Raw genomic sequence first — 26,027 nt, 5'->3', positions numbered from 1 at the left:
GTTAAAACATTACCAGATAACAAGCGCTAAAACGGAGTAAACATTTCTCCCATTTCATTTTGCTTCACATTCCTCTACTTCTAGATGCAGTTCACCTCCGCTGCTTTCCTAAAAATCTTGTAACTCCCTCTCGTTTCTGCATTTCGTAAACAACGAAATTTCCTGTCGGATAACTTGATACGAGGTAGAGGATATGTCTCGGCATCTCCTCCTTTTACATCATCATTTATAAATTTTTCTCCATGATACTTTCTCATCCACAAAATAATGCTTTTGAAACGAAAAAAAATTTTTTGTAAATCCGAAATAGGTGTTTCCAGTTCTATTTGACATTTGTGTTACTTTTATATTATATGTTTGTAAGTTAATTGTAGCAAAACTCAAATCGTCTCATCTTTGAGGCGGTCCATAAAAAAACTTTGAGTTGGACAAGGGAGCTTCGGTAATTGAGACGGTTCGTGACTAAAGTGTGGGAGGATATAGAGCCGCTATACAGATAGGCCGACGCATCAGCTTAAGTTTAGCCATTTTGGATCGGATATTTCATTGTTGCGCAGCTAGGGTTACCACAACTAAACTTCGAGTTTCGCCAAATTTAATAATATTTTCTTTTGTAAACAATCCACGTGCCGCTAATAATCACTCGCAGTGAACAATCACCAAATGAGATGATTAGCCAGAAAAGACAACCACTCAAACTCGCGCTCCGATCCAAAATGGCTGATCTTAAGCTGATGCGCCGGTTCGTACATATAGGGGCCTTAGGAGGATATAACAAGAAGCATGGCGTCACACATTTTGATTATGATGAAAACATTGAGGATCAGCTGATTATATATTTTCACTTTTCCCCCCATTTTACTTTTACTTCGGAAAGATAAAACTTCTGTTTTTCTCTTACGGTTTTGTTTCGTCATGTCAAAGCATTCATTGTGCTTGAAGTTTAAATTTAGCCCAATAGTTATAAGTGTAGAGTTAAAAGGAATTTTTCTTAGACATTTACACTTTTAAGAAAAAGTGATGCAGTCATTTTCGCAAAGTTTGAACAATCTTAAAAGACATGCAATGTACCAGACAGCCCGACTGCAGTTTCGTTCTTATTAGAATTCATCAGTCTGGATTAGTGAATAACTGAGCTGGAGGCAGATATCATCTCGTTGAAGCTGAGAGTACCAACAAACTGGTAGATAAACTAAATTTATCTCACCAGCGAGTGTTCGCAGCATGGTGCGGTTCAACTCGTAAAGTGAAAGCGAAGCTTGGGTACTTAGCAGTAAGTTACCTAAGCTGGCTTATGGGCGGCGTGCAGTATTGACGCTTTCAGCTTCAATGAGATGACATCTGCCTCCAGCTCGGTTAATCACTAATCCAGATTGATGAGTTCTAATAAGAACGAAACTGCAGTGTCTGGATGTGTTGGCCAAGCTGTCTGGTATATCGCATGCAGTACTACCCTGGCTTAAGGGTCGTAACTTACTGCTAAATTTTAAAAGAGGCAGTAAATGAAACAAAATAAACAAGTTACAAAATGTGTATTAACCATGCCCGGCTTCTCCAAATGAAATTTGCTAAAATATGGTTACAATCAACCGTCTCATTTTAGCTTTAACTGATGATTTCATTTTAATTTCAGATCTCAAATAGGAAAATGATGCAAAGATGTCGCCATGTTTTGATCTTCACGAGCTGCCTACTCTTAGCCTTTTCGCTTGAATCAGTTTCGGGTCAGAACTTCGCCACCGAGACCTGTGTGCTGGCGCCCACCCACGTGACTGTGCAGCCCAACGCGGACGTGACCATCGGGGCTGTGCTGCCGGTGCACGAGACCGGTCAGGGGCTCTATGGATGCGGGAGCCCCAACGCAGAAGGAGTGCAAGTGTTCGAGGCCATGAGGTGGGCAGTCAAGGTCTTGAACACCAAGAGCGGGCTCATATCTGATGCACAAGGAGACCTTGGAGGGTCTCTCATACCCGGGGTCAAACTGGGTGAGTTTTGGTTCCTGGATTCAATGAAAAAATTTCACACGAACTATCTTTATCAAATAAACGTTTTTTGCATTGCACGCGCGGTATCTTTTTCTGATTTTCAATAATATGACATCTAGAATTTCGATCGAAGCTAAAATCCCATTTTCGTCTCGGTCGGTAAAAATCCAAGAAGAAAACCCCTGTTTTTGCATCTAGAGTAGGCCGATCACTGAATAAACACTTCCCAGTTTATGAACAGCTCATATATTTTTTGTAAAAAATAACGTTTTAAAAGTTTTTTCTTAGTTAAATTGGTAGTACACTTGCAGTACTATCAGAAAATCTCTAGGAAACTGGGATTCCATAAAATATTCTAGTAACCGATGGTTTCTTCCTTAGTGGAATATTACTTAAGAAGAAACTATTGGTGGTTCTTAAAAATTGTATAGATCTCACTGTCCTAGAAATTTTCTATTAGTTACTAAAGATTTTTTTAATAGTGCACACTGTAAAAAAAAAGGCACAACTTGATTATGTCTAGGAAACTGGAATTAGCATAAAATTTTCTAGATATCTTGATGCTTTTTCGTAAGTTAGTGTAACATTACTAACGGAAAAAACGCATAACAGGAGCTACCGGGGAAAAAAAAAATTCTTGAAAACTGAAATAAACTCCAGAATATTTTATTTTCAACGTTAATTTACACACCAACTGATATTTTTTTCCTAGTAATGCTTTTTCGAGTTAAATGCAGTTAAAAAACCAAACATTTTGAAAAATTGAAAAATATCGGGGTTTTTTCTTTTAAAAGCAATGAAACTCGAAACAATGTCATTCAACCCAAACTTCTTAGTATAAACTTTTAATTTATGCTAAATTTATTGAGTGGTGTTGCTTTTTGGCTGAAAGAACGTAGGTTGAAATCTCTCGAAAGCGGATTGAAAACATAATTTTGCGACCGCATAACTAAAGAAAGCAACAATCCCGAACCGAAAAAACATGGAGTCATCATCACCAAAAACCAGTAGGGTAGACCAGGGCACGTTTACGCGGAATTTTTTCAATGATATTTCAAATTTTTACGTTTTAACTTAGGAAATTTTAGACATTGCGGTTTTATAAAGCAGTTAATGGAGTCAAAATTGGTATATTCAGTTGTTCCTCAGTTTGTGTTTTTAACAGTTAAAAAAAATATTTTTGCCTCCAAGTCGGTTGCGTAAACTTGGCCCGGACGCGGGGCACGTTTACACATATTTATTTTGAAGCCTAACGTGGTTCCCGTGGTTTAATGTTTTGAACCAATTATAATTCGTTCTGAAAAAAAGGCACTGCGTGAACGTGCCGCATGCGTAAACGTATCCCGGTCTACCCTGCAATCAATAAAGATAAACATAACCCTGAGGTGGCATTGCCGTAAAAAAACTACTGCGCACTCAAATGTGCCTTGTAGTCGTTTTACCAAGAAAGAGCTGCACGACCTCAAACTTTGGGAATTTATGAGCAAACTAAATTTTTTTGAAAGCTTAAAAAGTCCGAACGATCACATCTCATGACTTACTTTCACATATTAAAAATATCAAGAAAATCAAAAAATATCACGGCCAAAACTCCTTTTTTTTGGTCTGAATTTCAAAATAAAGCGTCTTCAATGATCATTCACTGATCGGCCAACCCTACACAGCATGTTAAGCTCATTAACATTTTATTGTGGCATAAGTAGCCTATGCGACGGATTGGGGGAAAAAGTATTTACTTTTATTCCGACTGTAAAATTGAATAAATACAACTTAAACAAGGTACAAATTTGTAATTTAAATTGTTTTCTCGTGTTTCAGAGTTTTATTGATCTATGCGAGGTTGCGTGATGGTCACATTTCCTCGGAATACTTGTATACAAATTTCATTTAAAATTTGTGGAAACACAGGGTGGCAGTCGTTTTGGTGACGGGGTATTTGGAACTGATTTTTGAATGAATTTGGTGTCCTGAATTCAAATATGACATTTGTTTTTGCCTATGAGCTCAAACTTCTAAAATATTACATTTTAGCTAAACATACGTAGCACACATTTAAGTTAATTCCGCAGATTCGTAAACGCAACATGGAATTATTATTATGCAAATATTTAGAGACTACTTATTGAACAGACCAACTAGGTTGTGGCCTTGGTCCCCGATCTTTAAGGGCCCTAAGATGTCTATAATTGTTCTTGTCTGTTTTTTAAGAAAAGGAAAGAAATTTAAGGCTATCTCCAGTATTTACCTTTTCTCGTGTGTACTAAAGGTGTGGGATGCCCTGAACTACAACAAATATTTTGAACTAGTAACTGAGTCCTTCAGCACCCTTGCAATCGCTACTTCTGGTTCTCCGTGAATGTTTGTGTTTATGAGGTACGGCTGCAGATGACCAAAAAAAAAAAAAATGTTTAGCCTGGTGTCCCTCAATTTCTTAATCGGGCCCTACAAATATTATATACAAAGATCCAACTCGTCACATATCACCCGAAGTGAACATATGCAATGCAAGAACTCCTATACTGAGCTAACTCGTTGAAGCGCTGTTATTAAGCTTGACAAATGTTTACTCCACATAGTTACTCTTCCTTTAAGTAACTGGACTGCAGACTTACAATTGGAGCAATGTGTCAGAAGTACTCTTTGTTTCAAATGCCTAGATTTGCTTAAGAAGTACGCAAAGTGGAGTTAAAATTGTACATTTTGGGTATAACAGCAGTCCCACTGATCTAAAAAAATAGAGCAGATAGAGAAAACCTAATTTCAGATTTCAATTCAGCGTCGCATATTTAGCTTAAACAACTTCTAGAACTGTGGGTACCAAAGAATAAAAAATTGTTGCCCTGATGTTATTAACGCTGGATTTATTCAAATGGATGTTTAAAGAAAACTCTAACGTTGAAGATATTTCTAATTTTCTTTCCTCTATTGTTCTTTTATAAAATAGACTACAATAAATATTTCAACAATTCAATCACACTTCTTATAAAATGCACACAATATTCTCGTTTTATCTCAACCGATTCATAGAGCTATTTTTTAGCGTTTCATTCGAGGGTGCAATTGAACTCCTTTCAGCTTTTGGATGGTTATAAAAATAAATAAATAAAATGAACTATTAAAAAAATTACATATACATCAACAAACTTCATATTGTGAGGTAAAGAATTGTTTCAAGTTATGCAAATTTGTATGTGAACGTTTGGTGATGCGGCAGACATCAACTCTAAAATGAACTTGTTTCAAGCCCCTCCTGTAGCGACCAGTAGTAACCTAATTCTGTTAAATCACATGACATAGGATTCAACAGAACCTGATCTTTTGTGAAACTAGAACTAATAGCCGCATGAGATTTAGGGACTCATTTAATGCTAACAGAATTAAATCGAATCAAATACGATCAATTGTATCTTCCAATCGCGCAGCCACGAATTTCCTTTACAACATCCAGAAGGATATTTCTCACTACGCAACTGGTAGATAGAATTCAATTGAATCGAACAATATATAGTTGAATGTACCCCTACGTCAGGAGAAGTTTTGGGTCCATCGAAAAATGGGATTTTCTTTTTCTTTTTTTTTGCGTTTGTGTGCGCGTCAGAAGCATGTCCAATGTCCATTCCAACGAAAAGGAAACTTGCCAATTAAGTATTCTTGATCGTATATGAGATTACACTACACAATTAAAATTCGAAATGGTTCTTTACTCAGTAATACAAACTTTGCTTAAGTACCGAGAAGAGCAACAACTTTGTGCAATTTTCTGATGATTTCTATAAGTGCATGGTTTTTTTTTTTTTTTTTTTGAGATAACGAGATACGACTTTTACCCTTTAAATTGCTTTTTTGTGTGGTACAATGTTGTATACACGAGTGAGACAATTTTGTGACAGAACCTTTTTCTCGTTCAAAAACCATTTTAAGCTTTCTGTCATAATATTGTCACACTTATTTATTATTGAAATATGTATTGAAAAATAGCTATTTTTGAACTTATTTTTAATTTTTTCATCTCGAGTATTTAGTGGAATAAAATGCTTTACTTGAGCATCAACTTTTTTGTGTAACTTTTTAAGAAAATGGAAAACAATCACGAAATTGTGAATGGAAAATATTTTTTTAACTTTTGAACACAGTTTCTTAGCAAATTTGGACGTATTGAAAAATAACATTATTTTATTTTATTTTTTTAAACATATTGAGTAAAAAGGCACCAGTTGAAACATTAAAAGATTCTTAAAAAATAAATAAATAAATAAAATGAAAAAGCAAAAATAGCAGATGTCTTCAGGACTTAACACAAGTTAGAAATAAATTTCCCCCCATTTTTCTTAAAGGTTCCATTGGTCTTTTAATGTGTTTCTTGTGCAGTTTCCAGTAGGATTATTCTCTATATCATCATCGTATCACTTCTTATATTGTTTGAAAAAGTAAAAGAAAACCATTTTCAAAGGCAGTGGCGTCGCTACGGGGGTTGGGGAGGCGGATGGGGGAGCCGCCCCGGGGGGCACCCAGACGGTGACACCCAAAAGTAGAACTGCAAGTTTTTGAAAAAAAAAAAAAAAATTTGTTCCTTAATTCAAGCAATTTCTGAAAATTGCATGAATCTCATGATTTTAAGTTTACTACAGAATATTTAAAACCCTTCTTTTTTCGCGCGTTTGGGGGGGGGGGCTGACACTGGGTATATATATATATATTGAAATAATACAGTTTTAGTTATGACAAAGGATGACATAAAGTTGTAACACGTTTTTTCTCTTTTTAAAGTAACCCTGACATAACAATTGAACAAAGCAATGTGTGAGATCGACGATTTATTAGGTTACCAAACCGGTTCCATAACATAGAAATGCAAAATTAAACTTTTCAAGAATTTTAATTACGTGAAAATAGATATTTCACTCGAAACTCGAATGACAATGCAGAAACAATGCGTGACACCTCACTAACGTTCAAATGTTTTTCTATCACATAAAAAAGATTACATTTTGGCAGTCACTATGTGACCTCAAAGTGTAAGAAAGATGTGGTACTAAGTTACGAACACCGTCAAGCAGGCCCGGATCTATAAATTTTGCCCCCCCCTGCGAAAAGACAGCAGAACCCCTAACTACCTGCTGGATTTCTACACCACTGAGAGCCGTAGACCCCTTCAGTACAGTGCTCCCCCCCCCCCCCCCCCGCGCACTGTGGTGTCTGCGGAACTACCTCTAGCTTGCTGTCAAGATCCAGGCCTGCCATCAAGAGTTGTCACTCTTGACGGTATACGGCGTCAGATATTGATTAAATTTTTACCCATATTAAAAAAACGCGGAGCTCGAGGTTTTGTGGAGAAAGCAAGATGTGGGATTTTTTTTTTTTTTTTTTTGCCTGATTTACAGGAGCTTCACTCTTGCCAAATGAGTTTCACATGAAACAATAAGTTTAACTATGATATTCGTAATTTAAATAAAATATAGAAGTTGCCGGATAGAAAAATATTCTATCCAGGTCTTATCGAAACATTCCAAGCAAGGAATAACGAACTTAGATAAGTAATTAAGACTGAAAACAATGAGAATTAGATACAAATATTGCATAAGCAATCGTGATAAAAGATATATGTATGGATTGGATCACAACTGTTTCAAATTTTAGAAAATTAAATGCAACTTTTCTTTTTAAATACAAAAATACTTTAAAGAGTAATCGAACTTGTTTTAAAAATACTATCAATTTTTAAAATTAAAACAATCAAATAGTTATTTTTAGTTTTAAATGTAATGATAAAATAAGAATGTCTATCTTTTTATCTATTTCTTAATATTAGGAGGCATAAGTAAACCATAACAGAAAAAAAGATTTCTTAACTTATTTTTCTTAATTTCCTGTTTTTTATTAATATCAAAACCTCTATACAAAAAAAAAAAATATTTTAAAAATCTTTTCATGTGTTTCAGGTCTGAAGGTCTACGACAGTTGTGGACATGACGCATTAGCAGTGGAGCATTTAACATCTTTGTTTCCCGTTTTGAGATCAGGACCAAAGTTATGTGATTCCGCCATGAAAAACTCTACACTGACTATAGGTAATTTTCACTTTTGTAATTGAATGTCTTTGCAATACATCTTTTTTTTTTCATTCGTTTTTTCTTGCATGTGTAGAAGGGAAATTGGCACAGTAGAAATCCTCTTAATAGGACTCCATAGGACCATTTTTGCCCATATAAGAGAACCTGGAGCTCCAATTAATGGAATAGAAAAATAAAATAGATAGAAAAAAGTCAATTTTTACATTTCAGAAATTTTCATACAAATTATGCGTATAAAATAATTTTCACTTTTCATCATTTTAGGTCATTTTTAAACAATTAAAAAAAATGTACTATGCAATGCTCAGTGGAAATTTAAAACTTTATACTGTTTAAAAAATTAATGACGTTAAAACATAAAATGCACTTCAAGATGAAAAATCAGTGAGACCCTAAGTATAATATTTTTTTGCTTTATGATTTACAGAAAAGTTGCAAGCGAAGAAAGTGGGGGCAATCGTGCCAAATGACTGGTCGGTAAGATACATAATTTTGGCCTGGTTAGAGACAAATTCTTAGCACCGATAATTCCGCCTTTCTATTTATTCTGGGGATTTTTTGTTTTGATATGAGATTTTACTTATTGTTTCGATTTGTGTTTTTCCGTTCCAGGAAAAAATCAATCGAAAGTTAAGGAAAATGTTAATGAAAATGGCAAGCTATCGAGAACCATTTATGTTTAAAATTCATCTGAAAGTCGTCGGGCGTGTACTCAACCCGAATTAGTCTCTCGGTATTAATTTTCCGTTTGGCAGTTTCTTTCTCGGCCAACATACTTGACCTCCTTCCGCCAATTATATATTGGGAATGATGGTAAATACTACAGAGCTGCTGATGGAATAACTCTTAAAACATGTTGAGGTCAAGGTGCTCGTAAATTTGGGCTGAAATGAAAAAAGAAAGATTTAAGTTACTTTTTTGAGCACTGATGTCCAACTAGTCACTTTTATGCATTCGTCACATTGGTGAAACACTTCTTAATTTGTAATAGGAGTTGAGAAGTTTCCGGGTACTCCGAGTATAGTTGAGTGAAACTCCGTCTGAAATGTATTTAGACTTGTAACTCTTGGAGGAGAAATCCAATGTACTGGGAGTCCACAAAAAACTACTGAGTTTTAAAAAACAATACTTAAGTTAACGGTATAAATTAGGTCAGTTAATTGTGAAGAAATCAGTCGCTTTTCATATTTGAGGCACACCGGTTTCAGTTCGTTTTCCAACACTAAGCAGAGAGAAAGCATCTGGTACTCGATTCGACAACACGGGGTCTATTTCTTAGCCTGCGCCGAGCCCTTTTTGTCTTCAGGAGACTTCCTTCTTTCTGGGTGCACATCAAGACTAATGTTTGCAATGAGAATTCAGTACGTAACCATCTCAGGTTAAAGGATAGTTACTTGTGTGGCAAACGTCACTGCAGACGTGCTGGGCTTGACGTGAAAAGGGATTAACTACTAAAGTATTTTCATGTGTCCTGTGCCGCAAACGGGTCACATAATGAAATCAACTGAAAGTTTAAAATCTTGATATATTACTTTTTAAATACAAACATATGACTTCAACAGGGGTGCCCCCCCCCCTAAGAGCAAGAGAGCACCTCCCCCCCAAATCGCGAAGACCCCCTAAAAAAGAGAAAAATACCCCTAAAAACAAACCGCCCTTAAAAATTTCAATGGCTCAGTCTGTGCCATGACCCCCCTCCCCCGTCCTAGATGGGCACCTCTGCATCAACCCAATGTATGATTGCACTAAAAAAATCTATTTTAAAACTGCGTAGTTCGTTTATGGACACGCACACACACACACACACTCTCTCTCTGTATAGATAGATTTTTCTTTTGTTCTGTATATATCAGACTGTTTTTCAGACAATATATTAAAAAACTTCCGTAAGTACTACTTTATGTCATACAAATCTAATAATATAATTTTTAGTCGCAGATTACATTTTGTTCTTTTCCATACAAATATTTTCAAGACAAAATATGGATCATTTTTGGTGCGATAAATGAAAAACGTTTTTTACATACCTTAGTAAAGCCCAGAAAAAAATAGGGACTAATCATAGCGAATGTTGTACAATTTTCCTTTCTTTCCGTGTATCCAGTCGGACACATAGTGAAAGATCCATCTTCCATAGAAAGAGAGAAAGAAACGCACACTTCGCCATGTTTGGTCGCGATTACTTTCTGGGCTTTATTTAGGTATATAAGAAATGTTTTAGATCTCTTATGGTAGACCGAACCCTATATTTGATTTTCTATGATTGATGAAGAAACTGAATGGTTTGCGGACGCATTCCGCCTTCAGCGCTTAAAAAATACTCATCAAAGTTTAAGAAACTTGACATAGCCACAATTTTGTCGTCAATGTTTTATACGTTTGTATTCTATTGTGCAGGTGTGGTGGACATGAGCGAAGCAAGCAACCAACCAGATGTTTCTGATTCTTTGCGAGATTATCTCATACCAAGCATTGGCTTATCACTGACAACTCTAGTACCTCCAGAGCGAATGGCAAAAGTATGTACGTTTTTCTTTTGATCGCATTAAACGAAACTCAACAGAAAGTTCACGCTGAACAAAAATCGCCAACAACCCAAAGAACTGATATGAGTAAAGTTACTTCTAATGTGCTACGAGAATAAGTATACAACACATGAAGTCAAGTAATCTTAAAAAACATCGAGTCTAAATCTTGCAAAACAATACATTATTTTACCTTTCATATTTACAATGACAGCTAACTCTGGCTTATAGTACTTTACCATTTAATTCTTAATGTTTTATTATCACATTCGTTAATATCATTAGGGTGCAAACTCACTTTTAAGCTTCCTTTATTACAAATATCCAAGTAGGAAGTACAGTTGGTTCTCTATTTAACTACTTACAAGGGATCACTAAAAACCGTCCATAAATAGAGTGCTTCCTTAAACAGAATTTTCTAAAACTACAGTGAAGGACTCGGGACCGTGAAAAGTCGTCGTTAAGTAAAGAAAGCTGTTAAGTAGAGCGTCTTTAAGTAGAGAACCAACTGTGTTACCCCTTCCCCCTGAAGTTTATGTGTAGAGCTGGTAATCCACTGTTGCTAAAAGTATGTTTGTAATTCAGGTACTGATGTCTGCCACCAAAGATCTGAATTGGAAGAATGTAATCGTCCTTCATGAAGATGAAGAATACAGCATCAGCGTCACCAAGCTACTGACACAAGCGGCAGCCATGGGTGGAGCCACCTGCATTCGCGATATTCATTCCTTGCCACGCGTTCTTGCTGCCACTCAATCAAATCGACAAGATTTGAGGCTCTTTCGTAGTGCTTTAAAAGCGGTTGTGACGGGTTTGCCAGATGGCGCAGCAGTGCTGGTAGTAACAAAAAATGCAGAATCAGCCACTAGATTCTTACAGGTTTGTATCTTAGATTTGTAATACCTAGATGTGTGTAAACGTCTATTTGTTAATACACGAGCCGGACATTAAAAAGACTTCTCTTCAGTAGGTACCTTATATTTCTGATTGATGCTTTAGGGTTCCTAAAACTGACTCAGTCTGACCAATAAAACTGTCGTTTATTGGTCTCTACTACAGACAGATCGAAATGAACGCAAGGCGTGAGTCAAAATCCCCTCACTAATTTACCTCCCTTTGCAGATTCATTCAGGTAGAAGCATTTTAGTTTGCTTCGTGCCTACTTTCCACGACAAACGTGATTTGACAGTAGAGTTTTATTGATGAGTCTATGAATGCACCAATTAATCGACAGTAATTGATAATTGGCCACTTTGACGATTATTTAAAATCGGCGGGAAAATATTTCTGACTATAATTACTTTAAGTATGTCTATAACAAGAAACTGGGCTAACTGAATGAACAAACAATAAGTAAATAATTGTTTTAATGTGAAGAAAAGCATATATATATATATATATATATATATATATATATATATATATATAGGGTGTATCAGTACAGTGTTTACAGACTCACAGGGCAGATAGAGTACACTTAGACGATGGAAATTAACTAGCAATGCATGGTCAGAAACGCTTTCCTGACGCGATAGTGAAGACACAAAGCACAAGAAAAACCGGACACGAATAAGAGAAAACATGTTTATTATTTTTAACACAGCAAAAATGCTGGTAAGTTTTTGTCTGGTGTACACGATAGATGTCGTTACGTAAACCGAAGCAACAGATGACGGTGCATGCGCACACGCGGTTTTTGTTGCCGCGCTCGTTTTGACGTTCGATCTTCAATGCGCCGGAGATGTGAAGCATGCATCACGACCCGGGGTCGTTATTTCGAACACCCTATTTTAATGACGATCGTTGGCTCCTTCATGTTCTTTTTTCTTAGTTTTTTTTTCTGTACTAATGATTTATTATTTAATATGTTTTGATTATTTAAATCTTGATTTATAATATTGCTATGATTATATATTTTTTTAATTTCAAAAACTGTTAATTGAAGCAGTGTTATTTTTTTTAAATTTAGATTTACTATTTTATATATGCACATGTATCAATGGTTCTACATGTCTCAATTATCAATTATTTTTTCTACTATTCTATCCTAAGTATAATGCTTTGAGTTAAGATTGCTTTATAGTTTTTATATAAAATAAGTCACACATAATTTACGAAAAAAATCAGTAACATAGGTAAAAAATTAAAGCTCATTCTGAAAATCTACAAGAAATAAGTTTTTTATTTCTCCGCCTTGGAAAACTACAAACTCTTAAACATTTTGGGTTTTATAAATGTAAATTAATGTAAATATTAGATACATTTAATGATCTTTTATATTTCCGGGAGAGTATTATCATATATCCAACCAAGTGATTTCTCAATTATTTTATTAAAAACAGGAATCTCACTAGCCTGCGAATTTAGACATTTTGTTTGTTGCCAGAAATATTAAAAGTGTTTAAGTGGTTTTATATAATCTCGATGTGCGGAAACCGAATTTTCAATACGCTTACTTCCATCACATCAGATTTTCTTGCAAAATCATTTGACGTACATTGTATACTTATACATGAATATCATCACAAATGCATTCATAAACCTTTTTTTTTTTTTAAGAAAAGAAATATTTAATGTACGCAACTTGCTGAACGTAGTTATATAATTACTCTGTGGGAATACAGAAACTACGTTGTAAGGAAATAAAATTAACTTAAAGGGGGAGTAAAGTCAACTCAATACAAAAAAAAAAAAAAAATGTTTTCGATAAAATGTTTTTAACACGGTAAATAAATGTTTATTTTTATTATTACTTCACATTGAAGTGAAATGTGAAGAATCATCTTGAGAAATTTTTATTTACTTTAGTCACGAAATGAGCAATTCAGAGCTGCGCTCCGCGGAAGTTTGAAGACCAAAAATAAAAAGTTAAAAAGTTTCATTGCGGTACCCATCAGAACTGATCACTGGATCATCTGAAATAAAAAATAAATAAACTGATTTTATTAGTTAATAATAAGTTTTTACAAGCTACAATGTTGATCATTAATATTTTTTAAAGTGTTAACGTAATTTTAAAAAAAGCAACTTTTTAAATTCTTTGAAGAACCGGTATTTTGACTTCTAAGTGATGCGAAAAAAAAAAAAAAAAAAAAAAAAAACTTGATAACCAATGAAATTATTTTGGTCTTTTGATTTCAGATGGTCCGGTGATGAACTAGCTAGCTATTAAAGGGGCACCGCAATAAATCTTTTTTTTTTCTCTTTAAGATGTTCGCGGAGAGTCAGTGTCAATGGCTCTTATCGTCATAAAAAGTAATGAATATTTCACAGAATATTTTTCAAATGTTACTTTATTATGCAGAAATAACAGGGAAAAAATATATATTAAGTGCGTCGTTAAAAACAATTTCAAAAAGTGTGTTCTTTTCTTTCTTCTCTCCACTTTAAAAAATAAACAGCACGTGATAGAAACTTTCTGACTTTGAATTTGATTTGAGAATGCTAAAAATACCCTAACAACGTTCACCCTTTGGAGGTAATAATTTCATCGCAGGTTAGTGCTGTTGTTAAAGAAAGAATTTATAATTAAATCTCTAAATATTTTTGCTTTTTACCTTGTAAAAGTATGTGGTAGAAATAAATTACAATAAGATGAGCCAATACAAATAGAAGTAGCAAAAACCTTCAATTTTAGCTGCTATTTAGGAGTAATTTTACTGTAAGACCTTTTCTGAACGGCACTTTAAAATAAGCAAAAAGAATATCCTCAAAATTGTCTATTAAATTCGGCCTGTTGAAGAAAATGCGGTAAAAAAAAGTACGATAAGGTATTTCTTACTAAATGAATTGCAGTACTCAAACCTGTTTTTGCGTGGGTTTTTTTTGTGCATTTTTTTTTTTTCATTTATTTATTTTTATTTTGTGATTTTTCTTTGTACGAATTTGTTTTTGTGCGGTAGAAAATTTCAATCACATTAGGACTCATTTGGTGAAATTATTTACAAAACGAGTGCGAGGTAGTATCTTCAAGTCACGACAGGGGTATCCCGATTTAGATCACTCTGACCTCCCAAAATTTCTTTATTCAGGAAATTTTGTCTGACGATTCGGAAAAATTATCATCTCTTGGTTGATTTTGATTTCGTTTTTCAGAATCTGTTCAGAAGAAGCAATTCCTAGGTATTTCGTAAGTTTTTAGGTTATTTTCTACGTGAGACTTTTTTTATGGCGATCCCTATCCACCGCATAAGAAAAATATTTTTTAACTGTGTATAACTGCTCATGAAGTTTTGGGCGAATTGTTTTTGTGCGATTTCTTTATGCGGTTCCTATCCACCACACAGAAACAGGTTTGGATGCACTACTAAATGTCAAATGAATATGAAGTGAAAAATAATTACCTTCGTTTCGACTATAAATTTCAGGAAAAACATCATTCGCAAAAACTACAGAGACTACAAATCCGTTAACATTCTTGTGGCAAGTTTCGTAATTTTGGAAAAGAAAATATTTAATTGCTTTAACATTCCCTTTAGTTTTACAACAGTTTAGAAATTGTATTTAATTCTTAGTACGTGATTTTTGAAAAAAAAAAAAAAAATGTTTTCTACAGGTAATGGCCGAATTTCCGGAACTGGTAGAAAGAATCCAGTGGTTGTTTTCTTGGATACCCCCTCCTGTGCCGCTGTCTGCGCTACGAAAGCATTTGTCTGATAAAAGTCATTTTTATTCCATTGCTCCTTATCCAGACAATGTTCAACAATTCGAAGAATACTGGTCAACATTAATTCAGTCATCAACATTCACCAACTTAGAAGATCATTGGTTCTTGGAATATCTGATGTCGAAGAAAAGTTGCAAGGTAAAGAACTACAAATTTAGCTACCACTAAGAAACTAAACTTTTTCAATGCTCTTTGGTTGTTTTATTTAGGTCTTAAAGGCGATAGGTATCATTGACAGTTTAATGATTGTAAGACTTCGTTTTGTGCAGTCATAAATACAATGCTATGCTGCTCATGCTATTCAAGAATTCGCATCAAATCTGTACATTATTGATCGAGCGAGTTAATTTTATTTACAAATTTAGGCCATAATGGAATACAATTTCAACTTAATTCGGAATCAGAATCGGGAAACTTAACTGTCTAACGCAGATGTTTAATGCCCTGGAGTAATTCTACTTGCATTTCCATGCAGTCTCTCTATATTGTTGCTATTTTTTTTTTTTTTTTTTTGCTTCTACTCTGGCGAACTTTATCGTGTTAACTGAGAACAAAGTTCGGCTCTGTATTTCATAATATACCACTGGTAAAGTTATTACATTTTTCTTACAAAATGTGACTGAATATTCCTTCTATGCCCCCTCCCACCTCTTCCTCTCTCTCTCTCTCTCTTTCTAATTATCCCAACGCCTGTTAGATTTTAGAGTTTCGTTCGTTATGTGAAATTCGACAACAACTTCTGCTCTGCGTTCAATGATACGAATTAATGCATGCTTTATATTTCAGATTTCTGAGCATGTGAGTACGGTCTACAATAACCTCCCACCTTGCAAGGACCGTCATTTGCCGGAAAACACTATCGACGCTTTGCTGAGAACTTCTAGAGTAATACCAGCAATCACTTCCATTTTCACTCTTGCAACAGCATTCCACAAAGCCTGGGAATCGAAATGCAACAACTCCCCAGGAATCTGTCCCCAGCTAAGACACATGATGAGATCCGAGTTCGTTTCCCAATACCTCGAGCCCATCGAGTACCTCATTGCTCGGGAAGATGTTGATATGCAAAACACAAAGCGCCGGGTTCCAAGGCAATCTGAAAATGATAAGTTGGAAGGTAGTAAACTTTCTCTTGTGAAATATATATACGATGAAGAAAAGGGAGTTTCTTATAAACAGGTAGGTTTCTTGATTTTGAGCAGGAACTCAATAATCACTGAATGATTTTGAACTGGAAGTATTTAGAACTGGAAGATTGTAAAATTTTGAGAGCGATTTTTTTTTCTATGCTAGTGAAATAGCATATGAACAACTGAAGCAAATAAAATGCTCTTGAGATTCTTTGAAGTTATAGACTTATCAATTTAAATTTAATTTAAACGGTAAAATGATAAAACGGTAGATGCGATATGTACAATGAATGAAGGATCAGTGCGGTTGGCTACAAAAGCTTAAAAGCAGTGAAATAGATACCATAACATATTAGCAAAAAATATATCTAAATGGTATTGAAGTTGACCTTATACTGATTAATTGTTAAAGAAACAATTCTCTGGTGAGGATGTTTAGAGGTCGCCGATGTTGAACATTATGCTGATTGAGGAGTAATTTATCAAAAGGGAACATATCCACATTTTAGAAAAATTCATTTTATGACATTTTATAAATCTTTCAGATGACCTTTATCAAATCACTTACTCTCAAGAATTCCAAACGTGGAAAACCTTCTTTTATTTAAGTGTAAAGTGTGGCTTTTTGATCAAAAGGTAACAAATCTGTCCTCTGCACGTTTTATTTTGAACAAAAGGGGACATATCCTGAAAGAATCTGTAGTACGAAGACATTTAGATCCAAAAGAACACATGTCAAAAATGTTCAAATTTTAATCCACTACTTTTAGGTTTATGTACTTCGATAACAGAATATGAGAAGGTGTAGTATTAGAGTTTTAGGGAAATTGGAATTTTCAATGTTCAGGTTTTCGTTCAAAAGGGCACATATCCAAAATTAAGATGGCGATGTCTCTTTGTTTTTTTTTACACAAACATTTCTTACTCTGGGCCATGGTATGCTATGATTTTGTGCTCAATTGTGTACCCAGAGAAGTTGATAAAACCATTTTGCTCTTACCCTAATTTGTTTTTCTCACCTCTTGAACATTTTTGGAAAATGGATATGTTCCCTTTTGATCAATTAGTCCTCAATTATAATGTATCACGACCACTGCATGTCAGACCATGTGCAGCTTTGGTGACTCGTCAGACATATAAACAGAGTTTGGGGATTCTTTCACATCCATCACGCTCACCAGACCTTTCGCCCTCCGATTGTCAACTATTTCTCTAATAAAATAAAAAAAAATGTTGGAAAAGAAAATTAGATGATGTCAAAACAACACTAACTTTGTCTTCAAGGACAAAGCGTTCTTCAAAAGTGGGATCTACAAATCGCGGTAAAATAAAGTTTGTAAACGAACAAATACAGTAGTAAAACCTTTTTAAGTGATGCAGGTTATATATTTTTTTCCATATAAATTCTTTAATCGTCCCCCCCCCCCTCAAAAAAAAGAAGAAAAAATACCGGTGAAAACATATCAGTTTTGTTCATTGATTATAAAATGAATAAAATACCTTTTCTGTCGCACTTAGACAGAGCTTGAAAGAGGTTTTTTCGGCAGGATTACACAATAGCGATGTAGATCTGCAGTGGACGGAAATTTAAGGGAGAACTAGCAAAAAGCGATTGGGGATTATGTCTTTTTAGGAAAAAACGTGTTAATACTAAAGTTTTGCCCATGTGGTTATTAAAGAAGCCTAAATTATAAACAAACTGTTTATCATCGGTTTAAATACATTAAAAAGTGTATCATTTTGTTCCTTTTAATAAAACGAACATAACTGTTTAATAGAACTAATATAAACGTTCACAAAAAAAAAAAAAACTTTGTTTCCTGTTTTTTTCGAAATTCCTATTTTTCTTCTAGTTGCTTGTATTTGAATCTCAAGGCTCCCATCTGTTAGACCATGGTTTTGTCAGTCTGCCTTCGCAATGTTCAAAAACAGACTGCCGACGTTGTGTAAGGTATGTAATTTTTAGTTTTACAAGGTTTAATTGACTTTACAAAAGATGTCTTTGTTTTCCAGTTATCTTGCATCAATTTAACTCGGTCACTTTCTTGTACTTCTGGAAGATTTAGATACGGTTAAATTTAAGAATTTTACTGTCTCATCAAGTGCGGTGCGCTTCCTTATATTTCAAATGGATTTGTACATAAACTTCAAATTGGAATTGTTAGTTTTCCTCTCAAACTAGAAGATAAAAGTTTTCAAAATGAGTTTTTATGATAAACGTAACCTGAAAGGGATATTAATAAATTTCTGCCAATACAAACACAAAATTACATAAAAGAATTCGACAGTTGATAATAAGTTTGACCATAAAAGGCGGATAACTCCTTTAATGTCCTGGTAAAAATATTAAAATTTGTGAGGCGATTGTATTGTTTGCCGACAATAGTGAACTATTCTCTAAACTATTCGTTTTCCACTCGGTTCAGCCAATGATGTGGTTCTTTTCGAAGATATAGTAGGACTTAAATTTAAATCGAAAGTTTTATTTAAAAAAGAAAAAAAACTCAAGGAGCTTGTTATATAAAGCTGCTTGTTCGTGTAGAATTATTTAAAAATCAAGCAGGAATTGCCCCTATACTTCCAAGAGCCAGACTGCAAGATAGTTAAACAAAAATAAATCAGTTCTTTCTAATATTTAAGATTAATCATTTTTCCTTTGACTATTTGTATTTTTGGAATAACACCAGAAATTATTTTGTTTTCTCATGGTAAATTTGATATAATATTTGAGAATCTGATGCAGTTTCGTTTACGCGAAAAACCTACGACTGGGGAAGAACTTAGACCGGTGCAAGAATCGCACATATTGTCCCCTGCTTCGAATTGGAAACTAATTATATTTCAAATAATATCCTCCTTATATCTTTAATGGCATCATAATATAAGGATCTTATTCCTCAGATATATCTAATTCTCAAAAAGGTATTCAATCTGTTTAAAATGTTACATGTCAATATATTGCTAAAGTACCCTAAAATAGATTTCAAACAAGTTCATTTTTAGCAATGCGATGTCAAGCATAGATTATTAAAAAAGTTTCGTTAATTAATCTAAACTATTGCTCTATATTTTCTTATACAGGCCGAGACAATCCAGGTTCGATGACCTTCAAGAAATAGACAGAGAAGATATATTTGACTTGGAAGACTCCGATGAAGACATTGTTATTCCTTTGCTCTTGCCTCTTCATAAACCAGGATCATCACCCCTAGAGTGCGGGTCCACTATCGATCCGGAAGCCGTTCAAAATTTAGAAGCAGCTCTTTGGACAGTTGATAAAATAAACGAAGATCGTTCTGTTCTTTCTGGCGGCAAATTAGGCTTGTCTGTCATAGATACATGTTCTTCCCCTCTGCTGGCTACTCAAAAACTTACGACATTTCTAACAAAATCTCACAATAATGCAATGCACAGTCTGGTAGTAGTTTCTGCTTCATCCCCTGACGAGACATTAGCTGCAGCATCAGTTTTGAGGTATGCAATCAATCCTTTTGTCAGCAGAATAGTACATACGGTACAAAACGCTACTGTGGTTTTTTAAACGGAAGGTATTTGATGACTCGAGCTTTTGAAATACTTTCTTTTTTCATTTTAAGTCAGGTGCTAACATTGGCTTTATTTCATGCCTCTGAGTAATAGCGCTCAAATGAGCTCACAGCGGGCCAAAATTGCTTAAATATCTCCCATAAAAAAACAAAAATCGATGGACGTACTGCATGTACCTTGGCAAATAACTTTGTGATAAGAAGTCATATTGTGAAATGCTGTTTCAACGAACTTTAAGGGAACGCAAATTTTGTCCGTTGTAACGGAAATTTCGTTGCAACGGAATTCAAACAACGTTATAGATATTAAATTGAGACTGAAAATTTATTTCGTTGAAACGGATATTTAGTTGCATTGGTATTCATTGTAACTGGATTTTTTTTTATAGTTAGAAAAGCAACGCTAAAAGAACAAACTTGCAAAAACGTTCAAATTTGTCCTTTTACTGTTGTTTTTCTTTCTATGGTCACTTGCATTTGCGTTTTTTCTTCCTTTGGTATGCATATACCACCATAAGACCAGAACGAAACTAAATGTATTTATATTTTCCTTCCAGGCCGCTCAACGTTAGTATGATTTCTGTAAATGATTTGACAAACTATTTAAATTTCGACGAAATCGTGGGTCTGCAAAATCATCTGTTTCAAGTACCTCCTCATTCCGAAAAACGATCAGAGGCTGCTCTTCAAGTGTTTGATCATCTGGGATGGAAGTTTGTGACTGTTGTCTACGACAGGAGTCCTGTTCACAGTCTGCCCTACCGCAGGTTTGTAAAAGCTGCAAAGGTCAAAGGCATATGCATTGGAAAGCAAGTTGAAGTCGATTCTGAGGTAATTCAGTTTATTTACATATCATCCTCAGCGTACTAAATCACATATATTGAATGTTTGATGAATGAAACAGATGGCTGTTTCAATTTGTTATCGTTATGAGCTGTAACTCAATTAACATTTTCTCTCTCATTGTCTTACGAACTGAATCCTGACAAACGAAATTTCTTGAAATTGCTTCATTTTATCATTAATGGTATAACCTGTGTCATTTGTAAGCATCATTTCTTGGGCACTTAGTTAAGCGCCCTATAAATTATTACCCTTTGACGACTTATCATTTCATCACTATATACTGTGGTTTGGAAAATCATTTAATGGTTGGGTCATTCATGTGATTCTGTCTACCTTCTTCGTCAAAACCGAAACTGCCGCCAAATGCTGTGATACTTTCGGTGGCGATAGCATTCATCATCCATAAGTTTTGGAAATCAGTAAACGCAAGCTTAGTGACTTCTGAAATTCTACAAAAAACGATCATCAGTTTAGAAGTGATAAAGTGCAATTTAAAAACTGGACTACACACTTTTTATTCCTCTTAAAACTCATGTTATCCAAACTATTGGAACTTTCCATTTGTTACAATGAATTCAGACGTTCAATAATATCATCATGACATTCAACAAGATTATTCCAATATTTATCAATATAGTTACGATGCGTTCCAAATCATACAAATATTTGCATATTTCTTCGGCGTTCAAGTGAAAGTTATTAAATCCAATGCTCTAGTTTTGAGGCACAGTCAATTAAAACTTTTGAGTTTTAAGGAAAGCAATAACAATTTTGCATTTTTAATTCCTGAATTAGCTTTTCTGACGTAATTTTTAATTGTTCGTATTTAAAGAGAAATAACTAACTTGAAATTCTAACTTATTGCGATAGTCCATTATCTTTTTATTTATTTATGTTGTTTTATTTCATTATCATTATTCTTTTTGTGAATATTTTGCTTGAATGACATTGTTATTTGATTTTGATGATTCAAAATGTCATTCATTGCAATTTCAAAGAAAATTAAACCCTACATTTGATTGTGACTACGTAACAAACTTACAGAGCAGTTCAATTAGAGGACTCATTTCTTTTAGTTAGTTATTTCAGTCTTGAGCAAGAGAACTTTCATAATTCATCTTAACTCACAAGCATTCAAAATTAAAGCTAATCTTTGCTGTTCAAAGATTGGCTTTCAATCTTTGATCTAGATCAATCAATTTTTTAAGATGTTGATTCATTTAATTTAAGATCCCTTTAACACATGAGTTTTAACAGAACCTGACTGACAACAGTATGGACAAAATCATGCAAAGCATTGTGGAAGCTAAACATCAAGGATCGAGTGCTGTGGTTCTTTTTACAAGAGAAGAATCTACGAAGAAACTACTGACTGGAATGGGGAGATTTATGGAAGCGAAAGCTCTTCATCCTGGTGACATCATTATGGTTGGCGTTGGTGGATGGAGTGAAAACTTGGAGTTAGTTTCGGGGGTTGAAAAAGTGTCCTTAGGATCAATTGTTTTGAAAGAAGAAAATGGTAAGTTATATTTAGTTTTTGGATATATTCTACAATTGAATGATTAAGTTTTCTTATTAATTTCAAAACATTGAAGCTACTGAAAAATATTATCTGAAGTATAATTTTTCAAACTAAAAATATACATAATGTACATAATGAATTTTCCTTGTCTTACGACATAGCAAGTTGAAATTAGTTATGATTTATTCCAGAGTTCAAGAGTAAATAAGTAATTCAAAACAGATTATAGCAAAACTTTTCATATGAGTTCTTAGCATTTGAATCGTAATAAGACTATCGTCATTAGATTATATATTTCAGTAGTGTGTTTGTGTAACGAAGAAAGTTTTATATTGATAGTGTATAATGTCGTGTTATACACTATCGAATTTGTGACGTTAACTAACAGTGGTCATCTGAAAACTCCTTCAAATAATCCTTTCTATGAGTTAAAATATATTTGAAACGCACTAAATATTTTTTTCGATTCTTAACTTGGAATATTTATTTCGCTTTGTTTGCCAGCAACAAAAAGTAAAATATTTGTTGCTCAAACGGAAAAAACAAAAAAAAAACAAAAAAAAAACAAAAAACAAAAAAAACGGGACCCGTAAAATGCATTAAATAGGTTTCTTATTTGTTTATTAATTCATAGACTTTCAAGTTTTATATTTGAAATATCTTCGTTATAATTCAGTTTCACACATTTTTGGGGCCAACTTAAAGATAAACGGAACTACGTAAAGTATATCTCATGTGCCTTTTTGGAAACTCTTCGATGCTTTATATCCTGACTCTTCGCAACAGAAATTTGAGACAAATTCGCCACTGATTTTTAGAGTTTCATTGCATTCATTCAGTAGAAAACGCATATTGAACAGAACTGTCATTTGTTTCACATTTACTCCTTTGAAAGTAATGTGCGTAGTTTGGGACATAAAACAATCATTAGTTGCTCAGTAATAAATCAAATGTACGCAAAACAGTAAAAAAAGTGACATTTTTCGTAACATTAAAACATTTCTAGTTTCATTCTGAATTAAAGTTCAGTCACATAATCAGTTGCAAATAATAATAATAATTTGGAAATCATAATGCAGCATTATCTGTTCAAAACTTCAACAGCTTGTTAAATATCTATACACATTACACAATGGGATTGTTTCCATCAGTCAAAAGTACTACTTTTAGTCACTCAAGTTGATAGAATGAGCAAAACATATAACATAGAGCAAGGAAAAACTTTTATTTTCAAATGTTTATTTTTTTATTTATTTTTTTAAATGACCGATTTTTCAAACAAGGCGTGGTCTTTATGACGTTACCAGTGATGAACTTTCGCACGCTTCTCCATTGGCACGCTGAGTGCTTACGCTTGATGTTTCCAGATTATGATAATTTAAAAGCTAATTAAGTATTGCGCTCTACGCTTGCTATTAACTACACTCTATAACAAAAAAATCGACGCACCAAGAAGGAGTGGCCCAATTGAGACGAAAATTGGTGGATAGGTAGACAATGCACAGAATAGTAAATGATTAAATTCTCAGAACAATTGAAAAAATTCTGTCAGAGTTACAGTAACAAGTTCAATAAGGTGTTGACCCGCCTCTAACCTGGATATAAGCTGAAGCACGACTAGGCAAAGATCGATAAAGCTCACGAAAAATGTCCTGCGGTATTTCCGGCCAAATTCGCTCCAATTCTCGGACGAGGTTATAAACACTCCTTGCCAGATGCAATCGCAATCCCATCGTATCCCAGACATTCTTGATGGGAGAGAGATCTGGCAGGCAACGAAAGAGCTTGACAAGCTGGCAGATAGTTTATAGCAACACGTGCCGTATGTTATCTGGCATTGGCCTGCTGAAAACCAGCCGAGGATACTGCAAAAGGAGCGGCAGGAAAACAGGTCTTAAAATGTCGTCGACGTACCGCTTTGCAGTAAGTGCCTCTAATTGCGACCAAGGGAGTCAGCTATCAAAGGAAATGGCACTACAGACCATAATGCCTTGTTGAGGGCCAGTGTGGCGTGCAAAAGTGAAGCCAGGTTCCCCTCTGCCCTGGGCCTCTCCAAACACGTCTTCGATGATCGTCATGACATAGTTGGAAGTGGGTTTCGTCGCTAAAGACTGTACGTCCCCAGTCGGTATCATTCCAACCTGATCAACCTGATCAAGCCATGCACCACTGTAATCTGGCGTGGCAGTGTGTAGGCGTCAGTGGCAGGTGCTGTAACTGTCGGCGCGAACGTAGATTTAGCTGTCTCAACCGTCTGAAAATGGTCATGATGAACACTAGTGTTTGGGTTGAACGTCTGATGGTTCTTAGAGATGAAGAAAGCGCTGTGACGGCTGATCGGACAATCACTCTGTCATCACGATCTGTTGTGACCCTAGGTCGACCGCTACCATCCTGACGCTGAACTCTGCCATTTTCAACCCATCCTTGCCAGTATCTTCGAATCGCCGCATCGCTTCGGCTCAAATGACAAGCGATTCTCCGACTTGACTAACCGGCTTCTTTCAATACAATAATACGAACTCTTTTAAACTCTGACAGTTGCTCGTAATGAACACGAACCATGCGAGGAGGTATTTTTAAGTTCTTGAAAGGTAATATGAATCGCATTCAAACCGAAAGTTGTAACTGTTAAAAAAACTGCTCTTTATATAGATCTGCTGGATGAGCAGTTTCGATGCGCTGGAGATCAAATTATTTTTTCATTGGACACCACATTTTAATCATTTGCATATCTGGTCAAAACACTCATGCATGCAAAATTTCAAAGCAATCGGATAATTGCTTCTTGGTGCTTCGATTTTTTTGTTATCCTTGCCAGTACATGTGAGTAAAGAAGCGAATTAAATATTGCTTTCTGCGTTAATAGCATCAATGAATGGTATTTCATCACTTATGATGTCACGTGCAGAAGCGTAAAAAATGAAATTGAATCTACGCACCGATTAAAATAATTGTTTAAAAATATTAAACTTTGTCAAATCATTTTTTAAATGGTCAAATCCTATGTTCGAAGCATGCTCTTTCAGAAAAAATACTTTTAAACTTCGGAAACGACCCCATTGCATCTTCTGCATTTTATCACATTTACTTGATCGTATAAAATCATGTTCTTCATTTTCTTGAAAACAAATTTAGCTAATGTAAAAATTTAAGGTAGACTTTCTTGCTTCTTTAAACTTTTAGATGAGGTGCAGGATTTCTCGAAGCATTTCCACCACCTGTTACCAGAAAGCAGTAACAGGAATATTTGGTACCAGCAATTATGGCAGCAAAAAGAAATGCAAAGCTCAGAAAGTTGGAACGACACTGAAGATAAGATAGGTTACGCTCACAAACTATCGACAACTAACACCATCCAAGCTATTGTGGCTGTAGCAGCAGGTCTGGCATCACTTCGTAATGAACTATGCCAGGTAATTTACTTTATTATCTTTGAGCCACTGTCTGTTACTATTTATTGCTTTTGTTCAAGACACGTTATCGTTTATAGATTGACCTTGGAGCATGTTCCGAAATGGCACAGCATCCTCATCTCCACAGTCTAGCTGAAGCTCACATCTTGAACAGCTTTTCGCCTCGTTTAGGAAAACCTCAAAGACCTTTCAAATTTACAGAAAAAGGATTTGGTGATACTCCAATTGAAGTGTACAACTTCCGAAAATCCGCAGGAAAAAGTTTTACTTATCTAAAGGTAATTTATCTTTCTGTGCAGTACAATGATTCTTGAAGAAATA

At 34.7% G+C, this 26,027-nt stretch overlaps 1 protein-coding gene across 1 annotated transcript in view; it reads left to right on the top strand.

Annotated features, from left to right (window-relative positions):
- Window positions 1-1,648: 1,648 nt before the first annotated feature.
- Window positions 1,649-26,027, top strand: part of LOC129217407 (uncharacterized) — a 70,091-nt gene continuing 45,712 nt past the window's right edge. The window contains exons 1-12 of the mRNA XM_054851707.1: window positions 1,649-1,985; window positions 7,925-8,053; window positions 10,454-10,575; window positions 11,167-11,460; window positions 15,137-15,385; window positions 16,034-16,426; window positions 18,231-18,328; window positions 19,459-19,851; window positions 20,480-20,753; window positions 22,026-22,287; window positions 25,477-25,706; window positions 25,784-25,984. Coding sequence (XP_054707682.1) covers window positions 1,649-1,985; window positions 7,925-8,053; window positions 10,454-10,575; window positions 11,167-11,460; window positions 15,137-15,385; window positions 16,034-16,426; window positions 18,231-18,328; window positions 19,459-19,851; window positions 20,480-20,753; window positions 22,026-22,287; window positions 25,477-25,706; window positions 25,784-25,984 — 2,982 coding nt within the window. The remainder of the gene's footprint in view (window positions 1,986-7,924; window positions 8,054-10,453; window positions 10,576-11,166; window positions 11,461-15,136; window positions 15,386-16,033; window positions 16,427-18,230; window positions 18,329-19,458; window positions 19,852-20,479; window positions 20,754-22,025; window positions 22,288-25,476; window positions 25,707-25,783; window positions 25,985-26,027) is intronic.

Source organism: Uloborus diversus, chromosome 1 (genome assembly GCF_026930045.1).
Source record: "Uloborus diversus isolate 005 chromosome 1, Udiv.v.3.1, whole genome shotgun sequence".
Classification (NCBI taxonomy): domain Eukaryota; kingdom Metazoa; phylum Arthropoda; class Arachnida; order Araneae; family Uloboridae; genus Uloborus; species Uloborus diversus.
This window is presented reverse-complemented; position numbering and strand designations above follow the sequence as displayed.